At 45.2% G+C, this 17,157-nt stretch overlaps 1 protein-coding gene across 4 annotated transcripts in view; it reads right to left on the reverse strand.

The window, feature by feature from the left end:
- Positions 1-17,157, reverse strand: part of LOC119436609 (helicase SKI2W-like) — a 285,769-nt gene that overhangs the window by 154,222 nt on the left and 114,390 nt on the right. For all 4 annotated transcript variants that reach the window (XM_049659019.1, XM_049659011.1, XM_049659021.1 and 1 more), the window contains 2 exons: positions 13,731-13,871; positions 6,347-6,548 (listed from right to left, as the gene is read on the reverse strand). In XM_049659019.1, coding sequence (XP_049514976.1) covers positions 6,348-6,548; positions 13,731-13,871 — 342 coding nt within the window. In that variant the 3' untranslated portion in view covers position 6,347. The remainder of the gene's footprint in view (positions 1-6,346; positions 6,549-13,730; positions 13,872-17,157) is intronic.

A 17,157-nucleotide genomic window follows, 5' to 3' on the forward strand; every position in this document is an offset into this window, starting at 1 on the left:
AACTAGGAGCAAATAAAATTTTATTTTGAAGCAGTTTAGAAAGCAACCGAATCTGAATTTTGGTGGAATAATGGAATATGGCAGCACACTTGGAAACTACGACGAAACACAGAATAAACTAACAGGAAGCGCAAAGTAGTATCGCGCTTTGTAGTTATTGCATACAAGAATATGGAAGAGTGGGTCGAGCAGTGGCACGGCGATGCTTTTTCTGTAAAGCCGAAAACATCGGTGGTACTACGATCGAACTAAATATTCCCACGCCGACGCTCATGGTGATAGCGGAAAATGTTCTCAAATTATGCAGTCCAATCGACGCAGTAAAATAATTTCTGGGTCACCATATGTCACGTGACCGCAGACCCAGATAGCAGCAGTAAACTTTGGGATGGTATAACGTAAAACTATTCCAAACTGCTTTTTTTTGCGATAGCAATTATATGGACACTACAGTGCATTTTATTGCGATAGCAATTATATGGACACTACAGGGCATTTTACTGCGATAGCAATTACATGGACACTCCAGGCGCATTTTTGCCGTCGCCGTGATGTTCCGTATAAAGTCCAAGGGCGATAACACCGTGGCCGCGCGTTGTATGTGCGAGTGAAAGCACGCCAGGGGAGCCGACGATCACAGCTCAATCTGGCACGCGCAAGGGAGGAAAGGGGAGAGCAAACGCGCCGTCTCTGTCGCGCGAAAGACCGTGAGGAGATGGGGGGTAGGGAGGGGGCATTGTGCTCCGGCAGCAACTGTGTACTTCTCGACCATGCACAACGGAAACTGACAATCACGGCTCAATCTCGCACGCGAATGGGAGGAGAGCGGGAGGCAGCACGGGAGGGACGAAGGGCGCCTTCTACTCCGCCAATAACTGCGTACTTTGCGCGGCTGCGCGTGCCGTAACTTGAAAGCGATCTGCAGATGGTTCATAGGCCTTTGTGCATGCTGTGTTCTCACCGCTCAGTTTGCGCTGAACTGATAGACAGCACAAAGGTCACGTAATTAGCTCGCTGCTGCTGTCACGCTTGCTCACGCCAGCAGCAGCCAGCGTCCGCGGACACAGAGACAGAGTGTGATGTGTTCATGTTTGCTTCTGCGCGCTGACACTATGCTTCGGTTAGTGAGCCAATGTTCCCAAGTTTATAGGGCCGATAAAACTACTATACTTCGTATAGCTGTCTACTAATTTGCTAACACAATCGGTGCTTTACCTTCAATTCGTGCTAGATGCCATTAGTCCGTGCCATTAATCCACCATTAGTCCGTGCTAGATGAAAGTGGCTGAAGCCTTGCCCATATGATCGTAAACACAGAACAGAACAGTTGTAGGTTATAGCGGCCCTGGAGACAGAGACGCCCGCCCGCTGCAGCGCGTGCCTCCCTAACATCTAGTTCGCTCGCAGCGCCCTCAGCCTACTTTTCGTTGTTTTGCGCCTCAGCTAGGGAGCGCCGCACCACTCAGCCTACTCGAACATATTCTAGTACACTCTAAATACAGCCGCCCTGGCCGTTCCAACAGCAGCGACAACAGCCGGGAGTGGCCGCGCGCGCGCCGGCCACTTGCCAGAAATGCCGAAAAGTCCAGTTACATGAGCGCGAAAACTACGAGAAACTGTGCAGGAAGCGCCGTCGGCGGTGTGCGGAATGTGGATGGCTGTACTCTTTTTCAGAGAACGAGTCCGCTCGCTGTTCACAGCCACTGCCGGAGTACACATGCCGAAGCCGTTCTGGCACAGCGTGGTGCAATTTCGGTCAATTTTCCAGGCTTGGTGCAGTTTGGCGCAGGAATTAGTAGCATTTGTATCAAAATTGTGCAATTGGCGCAGGAGTCCCACCTCTATATGTTAGCACCGGTAGAATGCAATGATTGTACACTTTTCAATGACAGTGGTAATCTCCCAGTCAGGATTTGGTAATGCCTGCCCTATGCACTCCAGCCCAATTTTATTCTTCTATAAATTTCTTTCTCATGATCAGGGTCCCCTGTGAGTAATTCACCTAGATAAATATACTCCTTTACAGACTCTAGAGGCTGACTGGCAATCCTGAATTCTTGTTCCCTTGCCAGGCTATTGAACATTATCTTTGTCTTCTGCATAATAATCTTCAAGCCCACTCTTACACTTTCTCGGTTAAGGTCCTCAATCATTTGCTGTAATTCGTCCCCAATGTTGCTGAATAGCACAATGTCATCTGCAAACCGAAGGTTCTCGAGATATTCACCGTTGATTCTCACTCCTAAACCTTCCCAGTCTAAGAGCTTGAATACTTCTTCTAAGCATGCAGTGAATAGCATTGGAGAGATTGTGTCTCCTTGCCTGACTCCTTTCTTGATAGGTAACTTTCCACTTTTCTTGTGGAGAACCAAGGTTGTTGTGCAATCCTTGTAGATATTTGCCAATATATTCATGTATCCATCCTGTACCCATTGGTTACGTAATGCCTCTATGACTGCTGGTATCTCTACTGAATCAAATACTTTTTCATATTCTATGAAAGCCATATAGAGAGGTTGATTGTACTCCACAGATTTCTCTATTACCTGGTTGATGACATAGATATGATCCATGGTAGAATATCCCTTCCTGAAGCCAGCCTGTTCTCTTGGTTGGCTGAAGTCAAGTGCTGCCCTGATTCTATTTGAAATTACCTTGGTGAATATTTTATACAATACTGAGAGCAAGCTAATGGGTCTATAATTCTTCAATTCTTTAACGTCTCCCTTCTTGTGGATGAGTGCAGTATAGACCACTAATAACATAACCATTTATAGTGCAGAACTGGCTACAACGCGGCCTTTTCTGACTCTCGTTTACCCTCCCATAGAACTCCATGTATACGCATACCGCTTACAGTGCAGCCGCGTGAGACGAAATACTGGTTATAACGCGGCTTCCACGGGAAAATCTCGCCGACAAGGGCGGCAGCAAGCACGCTTCTCAACAAGGTGCGTGTTGCCGGCCGGCGTATGCATTATTCAGTGCAATCAAACTCTCATTAATTCAGACTTATTTGGCCACACATGGGTTAATTCAGACTACTTTCGGAGCTCGGTGAGCGAGGCAAATGTTGCGCCGCAAATGTGCGACGCAAAAGAGCAAGAATGGCGCTAGCGTCCAACCGAAACGAAGCAGCGGAGTCCGCATCGCCACAGCCATCAGTTGAAATCGTACATGAATGACAGCAACGCCGGAACGCTTCGAGCCTATTTGTGTCTAAAGCCTGTATTCTTGTGTTTACCGCCGCACATAACACCATATTGGCCGCGGGCTTTCGTAACTGCGTAGTCGTCATCCGCAATCGCGTCGATAGCGGCCGCGGTTTTCTCCGCAGCGGTTGCGGCGAACAGTAGTTTCATTTTTACTCGGCACGCGTGTCGGCCGCGTGCCTAAAAAAACTGCGTAGTTGCCATTGATGATCGCATAGATAGCGACCGTGGTTTCGACTGCAGTTGTTGCAGCGAATGGTAGTTAATTCGTCCAGACTCTGTGTGTGCGTCGGGCGCGTGCCTTCAGCACCGCAAAGTTGCGGTTCATAATCGCGTCGATAGCGGTCTCAGTTTTTTCCGCAGTGGTTGCGGCAAACAGTTGTTTCGTTTTGACTCGGTGCAGAGCTGTCGAGCTTGAAGAGTATCGGCTACATCGCAATTACGTTTTCGCCAGCTCACTGGTGAAAACGTAACCGCGATGTGCGCGCGTTAGTACAAAGCATGTCTACATGCTTGGTCTACATGTTTTGCATACGTGCAGGGCTTGAAAATCGTTGTTTTGGTTATAGTGCGGTACCGCTTATAGTGCAGATATTCGCGACTCCGGAGACTTACGTTATAAGTGGTCTACACTGTATAATGTTGGCGTTCTTCCACCTTGCTGGTACACTTGAAGTCGTGAGGCATTGCGTATAAAGGGCCGCAAGCTTTTCAAGTGTGATATCTCCTCCATCCTTGATTAAATAGACTGTTATTCCATCTTCTCCAGCAGCTCTTCCCCTAGTCATGTCTTTCAAGGCCCTTCTAACTTCATCGCTAGTTATAGAAGGTTCCTCTGTATCCTGTTCATCACTACTTCGAATAAAAGTAGCCTGGCTGCTCTGGGCACTGTACAGGTCAGTATAGAATTCTTCCGCTGCTTTTACTACGTCATCGAAGTTGCTGATGATATTACCCAGCTTATCTTTCAGTGCATATATTTTGCCTTGCCTATACCTAGTTTTCTTCTCACTGATTTCATGCTGCGTCCATATTTTACTCCTTCCTCAATCTTTTCCACGTTATAACTTTGGTTATACCTTACTTTCTTCTTGTTGATCAGTTTCGACAGTTCAGCGAATTCTATCTGACCTCTCGAGTTTGACACTTTCATGTTTTGCCGTTTCTTTATTAGATCCTTTGCTCCTTGGGAGAGCTTACTGGTTGCCTTGGTGCCTTACCTCCCACTTCAATTGCTGCTTCTGAGATCAACCTAGTTACGGTTTCATTCATTACCTCTATGTTGTCTTTATCTTCCTGTTCTAAAGCTGCATATTTGTTTGCAAGCACCAGCCTGAATTGGTCTGCTTTTACCCTTACTGCGTCTAGGTTGGCCTGTTTCTTCTTGACTAATTTTATTCTTTCTCTCTTCAAATTGAGAGAAATCCTAGACCCTAACCTATGGTCACTGCACTTTACCCCACCTAATACTTCTACATCCTGCACTATGCTGGGATTGGCAGAGAGTATGAAATCAATTTCATTCCTTGTTTTTCCATTAGGGCTTTTCCAGGTTCACTTCATCTTGCTGCGCTTCCTGATGAAGGTATTCATTATTGAGAGCCTATTCCTTTCCGCGAATTCTACCAACATCTCTCCTCTAGTGTTCCTAGAATCGATGCCGTAGTTGCCAATGGCTTGCTCACCAACCTGCTTTTTCCCCACTTTTGCATTGAAGTCGCCCATGACTAAAGTATACTGAGTTTGCACCTTTCTCATTGCTAGTTCAACATCTTCATAAAACTGTTCTATTTCTTCATCATCGTGACTGGAGGTTTGGGTGTAGGCTTGTACAACCTTCATTCTATATTTCCTATTTAACTTTATTACGACTGCTACCCTCTCATTAATGCTGTAGAATTCATCAATGTTGCCCGCTATGTCCTTATGGACTAGAAATCTTACTCCGAATTCTCTCCTATCTGGAAGGCCTCTGCAGCAGAGGACGCGGCCGTTAGTCAGCACTGTATAAGCCTCGCCAATTCTTCTCACCTCACTAAGGCCAATAATATCCCAGGCAATAACTGACAACTCTTCAAATAGCCCTGCTAAGCTAGTCTCACTCGATAGGGTGCGCGTGTTGAACGTTGCCAGGTTCAGTTTCCAGTGGCGGTCTGTCCGGACCCAGAGATATTTAGCACCCTCTGCTCCGCAACTGCTGGGGACTGAGGGCCATGGGTAAATTGGAAAAGCCATTTTGGAGGCGATTTTTTTTTTTTTAGTCTAGTAAGCTGAAGGTCGTAAGTCCGAATCCTCCTCCAGTCCACTACATTTTCAGGCATGGAGTGGCACCTGACACCGGCATAAAAAAAAAATCGCCAAGAGCTAGTGAGGCTACAATAGTCAAGGTGCAACCAAATTAGGAAGGCCCACAAGCTCCAACAAAGTCACTCCCTCACCAGAACATAAATTGGCCTCCCTGGTGCAGTATTCAGCCGCTACCTCCCAAATGACTCCTCCGTACATCCAATGCGCCCTACTAATAGCCTCTTTACTGATTGTGAGGAGCATGTAAAGCTTCACTGAGGAACATTAATTGATAATAATGTTATAACAAGCAACTGTAAAGAAAATGGCCTTGAAACTGTTTAAAAAAAAAAGTTTTTTAGACCCCAAAAGGTGCGCCTGTCGGCAGTTTGAAAATTGTCTATAGCATTTCAATAGAACAAGGTAGAAATGTAATTCTTTCAGCAACACAATTTTGAATGTCTTAAAATGCTAAAAATAGAAAGAAAAAAAAAACGACATTGTAATGCATTCAGAAGGTGGTGATATACCTTAAGGGCCCCAGCTTTTACTTAAACTGAAAATTTGGGGGATTTTTAAAAGTACACCTTTAAGTCTCTCTTGGCCATATGTGATAATGAACAAAATGATAGCAAATGCACTTATAATAACCAACAGTTCTTGTAATAAATCTGACTGCAGTTCCTTTATTTTTCAATGCTGGCATGTCTTGAAAATTCGTTAAGGGGATGGTGTGGAGAGAAAAGTGCTAGTCAGAAATGTGTTCCAACATGACACTACAAAGAGCCCAGTATAAGAAAGAGACAAATATCAACACCATATTCGGTTATAACATTATTAGTGCCTACCTCACTGCAAGTAGAGGCTGGCCGCAAAAACAATGTCTCGCCGAATCAGGCGCGATGCTTCTTCCATCTTGGTGCGAAGTTCAGGATTGCCAACAATACCTGCAGCAGTCTTGACATCCTTGAGAAGCTCATCCAGACGTTGAATGCACCTGACTATAATACCTTCTTGAACTTCTGTCAGCTCCATGATGTGTGCAAAGTGCTGCAATAAAGGGCAGAATACAAATCATGTTTCAAGCAGCCTTATCTCACACATTTTAAATATGGAAAGAAGCTTTGAAATAATCAATTTAGAAAACAGTAAAAAAAGTAACTGCAAAAAAGAATACTTCCACCTAAAAAGCAAACATAGACTCAGCCTAAGAGCTTTTGGAGACCTTTCTACACAATAATGATGAGAATATGAGAAAACATTGTGAAAGTCATGGCATCTAACCAACGTCATCAGCACTACAATTTGGGCATAAATGTCAGAACAAAAGTTAGGCCTTGCATTCTGTTTGCCAATAAATAGCGCTTTTCTGCCAAGTAATGCAAACATACATGAAATAATATTGCACTGACCTAAACTAATTTTACCCCTAAACTAATTTTACCTTCCCTTTAAATTCTAAGCACTCTACAGAGACGTTGGTAGCAACGGGAAACAAGCCCAACTAACCTAAAGCCCCTCAATAATTAAAGGTAGCGTGAACTCCTCCTCCATCCTCCTCTCCACACTAATTTTTCACTCTCCCATGCCTTCAAATTAACGGTGGCTCAGCCAACACTGTTGCAACATAGCAGACAATCTTGGGTATTTTTGCACGTTTCGGGTGGTATTTGGAGTCGGGTGCTTGCAATTTGAACACAATTTCTCATTTTTCTCAGGAATCTAGTCTTTAATGCTTACTTCAACATTAGGAAATCGAAAAGTGTGTGTTCCTTTGTTATCAAGCCGAAACATTGCGTGGAATACGTGCTTAAAAGGGCTACGGCATGCTAGACTCCCCGCAGACGTGCGTTAATTTTTCTTTTATTTGGTTACAGTCATGCACAGTTTCAAATGCTTGGTGTGTATAGAAAAGCACCCCGCAAGCATGGCTGTCCTGATAAACCTGTGCTTCTAGTCACGCTTCCTCTGGTGTGCCGTGTATACATGAACGTTATACTTTGTTTATTACAAGTGTTTGTGTTAATTTACTTTTCCATGTCCCAGCAAACTCTTCGTGTCACAAAAGAGCGCGTAATCCAAGCGCGCGCCGCATGTCATGCAAGCCAGCGAAAGAACATGCCAGCCCCGCAGCAACTTCAAGAGAGGGGGAGAGTGCATACGCCTCAAACAGCAATGTGAACAACGGCGCCTAGACGTCTAGAAGAGCATCGACGAAGCGACGGTAACCAGAGAAGAGAGAGAGCACACACGCGCGCCGAGACACCTTCCCACCCGGCGAGTCGAGAGAAATAACTACAGCGTGAACGTGCTTTAACAGCATGAGTCATCACCCCCCCCCTCGACGACGCTACGACGGCGGTGGTCGAAGGTGCGAGAAAAGAATAGAAGCTTCCAGGCTTTGGCCATGCTACGAGATCACGACTCCGATAGGAAAGTTCGAGAACGCCTGTGGAAGCTATATAACTGCCGTGCGAGAATCGTCAGTAAGAGTTCAGTCCGCACCGGTGAAGTGATGTAACGTGAAGACCGAGCGTCTGCGGAAGAAGGGGATTCCCCGGCAAGCTAGTCGACGAGTTCATCGAGCGTCTGCATTTCCGGAAGAAGTTCCTTCTTTGAGATTTGCCCCGAGCTACGCCGAGATCGTCTGACTCCAGGACCAGCACGGTGAATACGATTGGACACTTAGTGTTCCTATTCATTTTGTACTTTACGTGTCGGACTCTCAGTGCTTGTCGTTAATTATTTTCTTGTGTTTGTTAATACCCATCTGAATTGTATTGTGTTGTGTCTAGCCTAAGTGTGCACGTGTGTGTGTAACTGCCTTGTGTGAAGAATATATTTGTTGTGTTTGGCAACTCTGGGCTCTGACTCGGTCTTTGGACAGCAACCGGCGTTCCCTGGCGCACCAGAGGGCCCATTCTTAATTGTCCTTGCTTTCGTGGGATTATTTTCGGAAGCTGATACGTCGGCTTTGGAATTTGGGCCGGCGTTTGCGCCTCGTTCACGGGATCTGTGACAATACTTCTGGCGTCCGCGACAAGGACCTTTCTGATGCAAATTGTGTGTCCATAGTAGGGAGAAAGAGCCTAGGGTCGTTTACATTGCCATTGTAAACGATTTTGAGTGTTGCACCTGTGGGGTCTCACACGGGCTCTTGGGACAAAGGAACGACAACACAGTAGTGCAAACAATCAAAAGGGCATTTATTGCACCTTTCATACGCTAATGCACGCTAGCCAAACCACTACCAATAGAACATTCACATGGGCACGCGACAAATCAAGGAAGTCCGACTCATCGCGACCCGACAGCGAGCGAATATGTTCGCCCCATGCTGTGACACCATCGCCTAGTCGTTCACATGTACGGTCACGCGAACGGTACTGCGTTCGAACAATCCGTATTCGTCCATACCGGTTTCCTGCTCTTAGCCTCGCGAGACAGTCCTGCGAAGCAGGCCGGCGCACGCGCGAAGCGTTTGTGCGTGTTGGTCGCCGATCCCAAGCCAGAGAGGAAGCGCCTTTGACCTTTTTCTCCCAAGTCACCCCGCCGTTCGTTGGCATTAGCATCGCGACACTCGCGCCATCTCTCGTAATGCACCGCAACCACCACGACCACCGCCAGCACTTAGCCACGCGGTGAAGCCGGATTACAGGAGACGCGCGAGAGTCGCGCATCCCCACACACCACATTTTGGTAACTTGTGTTCAGAGAGAAGTTCGATAGTTGACATCTAGGCAGATATTTTTTGCACGCGGCTAGGTTTTGGAGGGCATTATGGATCTCGAGAAATTAGTTGCCCTTGGTGAGAAGATGGGTCTTTCTGGAGCTGAACTACGGAAGTGGGTTAGTCAGAAGGAAAAAGAAGCTGTAGAAAGAGAGAAGCTAGCGGCCGAAAGAGCCAAAGAAGAAAGAGAGGCGCAGGAGCAAAAAGAAGAACGAGAGGCGATGGAGCGAAAAAAAGAAAGAGAAGTGAAGGAGCGACACATAAAAGAAGAAAGAGAGGAGAAGGAGCGAGAAAAGCTGAAATAGCCGAAAGAGAAAGACAAAGACAGCATGAGTTAGAACTCGAACAACTTCGTTTGCAGCAGCGCACAGACGCTCCCGCCCAGGCAACAGTCGAAAGCACTGAAAGGGAAGAAACTAGCTTCCATCTGAACCCAAGCAAACTGCTTGTGGCATTTGATGAAAGAAAAGATGGTCTGGATGCTTATTTGCACAGATTTGAGACAGTTGCTAAAAGCCAGAATTGGCCAGAGGATCAATAGGCCACTGCGTTGAGCACGTCTTTGAGTGGCGAAGCACTTAGTGTGTACGGTAGGCTGACGCCAACTGATGCCTCTAATTATGGAAGGGTGAAAGCCGCTCTACTAAAGAGATTTAGGTTCACCATAGAAGGCTTCCGAGATAAGTTTAGGACCGGAAAGCCTGCCGATGGCAAGACTGCCACGCAATTTGCCGCGCAGCTCAGCCACTATTTTGATAGGTGGACCGAACTTTCAGAGACTGCACAGGAGTACGGTGCACTTAGAGAGCTTCTGATCAAGGAGCAATTCCTCATGAGTTGCCACCCGAGCCTGTCACTCTATCAGAAAGAAAGGAAAGCTGAATCGCTTCAAGTTATGTTGGAATTGGCAGACCAATTTTTGGTAGCACAGGGAGGCACCAATCTCTCCAAGATCAAAAAAGAGGAGCCAGGGGACGCAAAGAAACCGACATCCGATGAAAAGAGAAACCCTCAGTAGCCTGTTCCGAGGTGTTATCTTTGTAACGAACTGGGCCACCATGCTAGTAATTGTCGGAGCAATTTTACGCGCCCGAATGATGTCAAATGTTTTAAATGTGGGCGAACTGGGCACAAAGCCGATACATGTCGCAACGGAGGGAAAGAAGCTCCCCAGGCACCCTGTGTGTATGCCCCGCCAAAACACCAAGAAGACATAAACGGCGGCTTTGTAGAACTACGAAACAGGAAAAGAATTCCGGTAGTTAACGCTGTGATGACACCAGGCCCAGAATTTCTCGTTAAAGGAATGCCTGTACTTGCCGCAAAAATCGCAGGAAAACAAGTCACGGTGTTACGAGATACCGGCAGCAGCACAGTGATTGTGCGAAGAGACTTGGTCAATGACGACGAGCTCACAGGTGAAGCCAGATTAGTTTATCTGATCGATATCGAGAATCGTCAGAAAGAGTTCAGTCCGCACCGGTGAAGTGATGTAACGTGAAGACCGAGCGTCTGCGGAAGAAGGGTATTCCCCGGCAAGCTAGTCGACGAGTTCATCGAGCGTCTGCATTTCCGGAAGAAGTTCCTTCTTCGAGATTTGCCCCGAATTACGCCGAGATCGTCTGACAATACCAACACAGGTGAATACGATTGGACATTTTTAGTGTTCCTATTCATTTTGTACTTTACGTGTTGGACTCTTAGTGCTTGTCGCGAATTATTTTCTTGAGTTTGTTAATACCCATCTGAATTGTATTGTGTTGTGTCTAGCCTAAGTGTGTACGTGTGTGTGTAACTGCCTTGTGTGAAGAATATATTTGTTGTGTTTTGACAACTCTGGGCTCTGACTCGGTCTTTGGACAGCAACCGGCGTTCGCTGGCGCACCAGAGGGCCCATTCTTAATTGTCCTTGCTTTTGTGGGATTATTTTCGGAAGCTGATAAGTCGGCTTTGGAATTTGGTCCGGCGTCTTTGCCTCGTTCGCGGGGTCTGTGACACTCCGCCATTGACAAAACTAAGATAATGTGTGACCGCTTTGATGTAAGCGTCAAAACAGAACACATTAGAACAAGCTGGGCGCACCAAAGCTCTGAGGAAGGTTTGTGCATGGCGCCACAGCTTTCTGTTTTACTTCAGGTAATAGGATGGTAGAAAAAGCCGGTATGCGAAAGCAGAAGTGCGTTTAGTTTGTTATCACTCATTTTTTATAGCAGTATGTGTGTGCCATGGTCATTTCCAACGAAATGCCGTGGTTGTCGCAGCTCTCTTGCATCACACTCGACTGGGCTCACTTATACATCATTCCTCATAACGATCGTCATGCTGTTTCGCTGTGAGTCATTTTGAGCATGAATAAAAAGAGCTTTGTACCAGCAATGCTGTATGCATTACCAGTTTGGCCGAATGGACGAGATTCTTTTGTTTTACAAAGGTACTCTTTGTAAAAGTGTGAATTTATTCTCAAACTGCCTGTATAGAAAACTACAATATAGCTGACGCTTCATTTTTCTTTGTTCAATTTCAATTCATTGTCTGGTACTGTTAGTTCTTGTCATAAAATGAGTTTTTAGTTAGCATAGGAGAGTACATTTAGAATATGTAATTCATTTTACCTGCATTCATTTTCTTTGATTGTGTTCACTTGCGTAAATTAACTTCTTCAATTATTTGATAGTGCTTACTTGGTTTATGCTTATTTACAAATTTTGACCACTAGTACTGCTATAGCCCTATAATAGGGCTGCAGTATAAATAAATGAATAAATAAATAAAGTCCCTGTAACGGAATATTTCAACTGAATATGCTTCATTACTATTCACAGCTTAGCCACAACCGTGTATAAAGCAAATGTGAAATTACCAATATAATGAAATTATTGCCTGTCAAACTGCAGCGCATAATTTTGCTCAAAAACAAGCAAAATACACCAACAGAGCATATAAAAAAAATGTACCAACGACTTAGAAGTGGTAGGAAGCGCATGCAGTGAAAAAGGTTGTAGCATCCACTCTGATTCCATTCCACTCTATTTACCACTCTATTTACCTCACAGTACAGAGGTATGGCAGTCCGTTGAAGTTTATGCAGTCACTCCGACGCACCCGAATTATTTTCACTACACACTTCCTTAATTGAAGTGCAAAACAAATAGCTTGTATTAAAGCATTTCTTGCAAGCATGTGCACAGCAGCTCAACACAAACAGCAGGAGCCCTCAGAAAGCGCGCCATTTCGAGCGACGCGTTCACGGCAGAGGAACTGCACACAGCATGCACGGAAGCATATGCACGCAGCTGCAACAAAAATGGCACCGAAGAGCCTTTATATAAAGTCTGTGCTTTACTTCCACGCAAAAAGCAAAGAAATCGAAAGCCCATGGTGTCACGTGATGGCGCAAGTCCAGTAGAAAGAAGGAGGTGCACAGCTCCACGCGTAAGGAAGGGAGAACGGCAGAGAGCCAGCGAGGGGGCGGTGAAGTTCAAAGGGTGGCGCTACTTTTGTTAATTTAATTCTGGGGTTTTACATGCCATAAGAACAATCTGATTATGAAGCACACCGTGTTGGGGGACTCAGGATTAATTTTTATCACCTGGGATTCCTAAACATGCACCCAATGCACAGAATATGGGCGTCATTGCATTTCGTCCCCTTCAAAATGAGGCCACAGCGGCCGGGATTTGATCCCGCGACCTCGTGCTTAGCAGTGCAACGACAAACCTACTAAGCAACCACGGCAGGTTTACTTTTGTTCATTGAGGGACTTTAGCCTAACTCAGATCCTCCCCCTAAGCCTTTTCTGTTGTGACCTACTGACCCTACACAGAAAGCACAGTAATCCCTCTACCCATATCTACAGCACAAAGAGGGGGGCAGACCTCATCTTTCTGAGGATATCTTTTTGAGACATGATATTTCTCGGCAACAAGAAAAAATTGCTTGGTTACGACACTGCAATAGGGTAAGCTGCTTGGAAATTCATGACCACATGTAGATTGAAACAGCAAAAGTTATGGAATGTATTAATATCTATGCAGTTAGGTTGCAAAGCGAATTGCTGCCACATGTTTTACATTCCTTGCTATGCATGTAGCTCAACAATTACATGATGTCCTGTAGTGTACTTTGAAAAGCTCATGTAGTGGAGCATTTTTAGAGCCCATATTCTATTATGTCTTGCAGAACAGCAAAGTTTCTGCTTCTTTAGCTATTTGTGAACTAAAATAAGTTGGTATTAATCATGCTTATACTGCCAATGCTCAGACTTCTATCTGAAAGTGAAACATTGACTTGCATTTTCATGATCTTAATAGCTAGAACATTAGCAAAGATGTTGCCATGTAGTTCATGCACCTAAGTAGCAAGCCCTAAGGGAGGAACATTTCTCATAGCCAACATTGAAATGTGCCACACACAGCACTAATACAACAATTGTCTAGGAAAGCCAAATTCCAAGAAAAACAACTCATAGATCACACTTTCAGAGGAAGTCTACAAATACCCACCATGCCTCTAGCCCAGTGGTAAACCACATTGCAGAGACCAAAGCTGAACTGCTCTACAAATTGCTCAGCAGGTTCATCAAAGCCACTCTCCCGCTGTACACGACCAATCTTGTGAGCCACCTCCACAAATTTTTCCACTGCCTGAAACAAGGCAACAACATAGTGCATGCTCAGCAAAGCAAAGGAAACACTACCAAGATCAAAATGTCAGTAGGCAATATGAACGATGAGAATTTTTTCAGCAATGCAAAATAAAATGCTAGTGCTCTATAACAGGTGCATGGATGGACAGCCGTTCATGTAAGCACACTGCATTATTATTCATATGCGGCAAAACTTGCAGCCAACAAGCGTCTCCATTTTCTTATCTTCATAGCACTTAACATAGCATTTTAACATGTGTAATAACAACAATAACAATTAGGGATGTGTGAATATTCAATTCAAAACTTCACTCTTCAGAATTGTCAAGTACCGTATTTACTCGCCTGATGAACGCACCCCCCACTTTTCCAATCAAGAAGTGTGTTTTTTCATTTCCTCGCATAATGAACGCACCCTGAACTTGCTGCCGTGATGTAGGAGAGACATGGTATGATTTGGCGTTTGATATGGCGTACAGTGGGTACGATTGTATCGGACGCCACATCAGATGCCAAATCGTACTGTGTGTCTTCTACTTTAATTGCGATAGCAATTATATGGACACTCTAGGAGCACATGGGAGATCGCTCCTCAATCTCCCATGTTCGAGGGACAAAAGCAGATAGGAAGCATGCCATATTCCGTCGCATGCATGGCGCCGGGGGGGTGGGAGGGGGGCAGTGCAGGAACTGCGCATTGAGCGGCAGCGCGCATTCTATTTTGAAAGCGATCTGCATCGGGAGCCGAGTCTAGGTGCGATGGCGGCTTATACCTTTGTGCATGCTCCGTTCTCGCTGCTCAGCTTGTGTTGAAACTATACACAGCACGAAGGTCACTTCGCTCGCTGTTGCTGCTGCGCTTCCTCACGCCAACATTTTGACAGCAAGTGTCTGCAGTCATCGAGTGTGATGTGTTCATGTTTGCCTGTGCGCGCTGACACCATGCTTGTTAATTTACGGAGTTAGCAAATGTTTGCAAGTTTATATGGCCGATAAAGCTATTATGCTTACTTCGTGTAGCTGTCAACGTATTCGTTATCGCAATCGATGATTCGCCTGTTGGGCGAAAATGCGACAAAGTGGCCGCGGAAAAACCATCACTGAAAATTTTACCCCGCATAATGAACCCACCCCCCAACGTTGCACATATTTTTCGGGAAAAAAAGTGCATTCATTATGTGAGTAAATACAGTATTCATTCTTGTTCAAATATGAGGGATGACAATACTTATTGAAGTCTACAGGATGAAAGATCTAGGCAAGTGGTAGTTCTGAATTATTCTGCTGCTGGAGAGCAGTGGTAGTTGGGAAGAGGCATCGGTTCTTAAGCGAGCGCATGGAGCTGTTCAATAATTTCAAGTCATTCAATAAGGAGCCTTTAGGCAGCCTACAGCTTTGCTGTCTTGATTTAGGTGAAGTAATTTGTTATTTAGCCAGTCTCACCATATTAACATCTCTCAAATTTTATTTTGAACTACCTGGTTCTTGGCCATTCCCCCAGAGTGAGTATACGTCCCTAGCACAAAGGCTCTACATCTACATCTTAAAATGATGTGCAGTGCAGTGTATTACACTTGGCGCATTCAACGAATGCGACAATTTACATGGAACTGGTGTTGTGATGTGCATTTGTTTCAATTATTGTCATTGTCACGGTGCACCAGTATGATCACCTTTCAGCTGTTTCTCATTTACAAGCTCATCAGTTGATCAGACGTGCAGTTGTGCACGTCCTTACAGGTATGATATAATGTAAAATGCCTCTTTCTTTCTTTTTCTTCTTCTTCTCTCTTTTTTTATATACTAAAAGGGATTCACTGAGCCTTTATATTTCACATACTTCACTTTGTTTAGGATGAAGAAAATATGCATTTGATATTAAAAGGTCATTTTTCTTTAATATTCATATTCGATTCAATTCTGGAATGTAACTATTTGAATAATAATAATAATAATAATAATAATAATAATAATAATAATAATAATAATAATAATAATAATAATAGTTCACAGAGAGAAAGGCCTCTTAGATCTATCTTCTGTTATATAAAACCACACCATTTCTACCAATTTCCTAGCCTCCTTACTCCATCTAATTCTCAGGCATGGTCAGCTGCCTTTCTGTTCCCTTGGCAATCATTCTGCTACTCTAGAAGACTGTTGGTTATCTGTTCTACATTACCTGACATTCCCAACTAGACACCTCGCCCTCTTAATCTCAGCTGCAATATCACTAACTCTCACTTGACTCATACAACCACCTTTCAATCCCCTTGATGTTTATCCGTGAATGTTCCTTTCCAGTGCTTATCGCACGGTCCTAAGTTTCTTTTCAGGTTTCTTTGTATCATTTAAGTTTCTGCCTCAAAGGTAAATATTCACAGAATCCAATAATTATAAATACGTTTCAAGGTACTGAGCTGCCATTTATCACCTAGGAGTGTTTGCATATAGCTCTAATGAAAAAATAACGCAGTTTCGCCCGAAAGGCGAAGCATCAATTGCGATAGCAAATTGGTAGAGAGCTATTCGGAGTAGGGATAGTAGAGTAGTTTTATTGGCCACATAAACTTGGACACATTCGCTTTCTAACTGAATTGACAAGCGTGGTGTCATCGCGCACAAGCAAACATGAATAGATCACACTGAATGACCGCAGACAACGACTGTCAAAACGCTGGCGCGGCCGCTGCAGCGGGCGAAGAATCGTGCGGTCTATCGCTTCAACGGAAACTGAGCGGCGAATGGACAGCGCATAAAGGTCAGAGCCGCGTGGAGACACGGCCGCGCTCGACTGGTGCGCGCCAGTCGAGCCCGGCCGTGGTGGAGATAAAGAGACGGTGCGGGCGACGGCCACCACAGCCAGTGCAAGCGTATTTGTTGGCAGAGTAGAAGCTGCTCCCCCCGTCCCTCCCGCACTGCCTCCCCGCTTTTTTTTTTGCTTTCGCGTGGGAGATTGCGTTGCCAGTTCTCCTTGCGCTGGGTTGCAAGATAAGCATTTGGTGCCGTAGCACAGTGTTGCCCCGCCTCCCTCCCCCCCATACCCCCACGGCCTTTTGGGCGACAATCGCGTTTGCTTTCCGCCGTGCGTTGGCTCTCCGTGATAGCGCGCGTCCCCCGCGCGCTTTTACTCATGCATACGGCGCGCCGCAACGATTTTATCGCCCTTGGAATCTATACGGAACCTGACGGCGACGACGACGGCAGAAATCCCGTTGAAGTGTCCATATAATTGCTATCGCAATAAAATATTACTCAGTCTAGGTCAGGCATAATGGAGCATT

This window comes from Dermacentor silvarum, chromosome 1 (genome assembly GCF_013339745.2).
Source record: "Dermacentor silvarum isolate Dsil-2018 chromosome 1, BIME_Dsil_1.4, whole genome shotgun sequence".
Lineage (NCBI taxonomy): Eukaryota > Metazoa > Arthropoda > Arachnida > Ixodida > Ixodidae > Dermacentor > Dermacentor silvarum.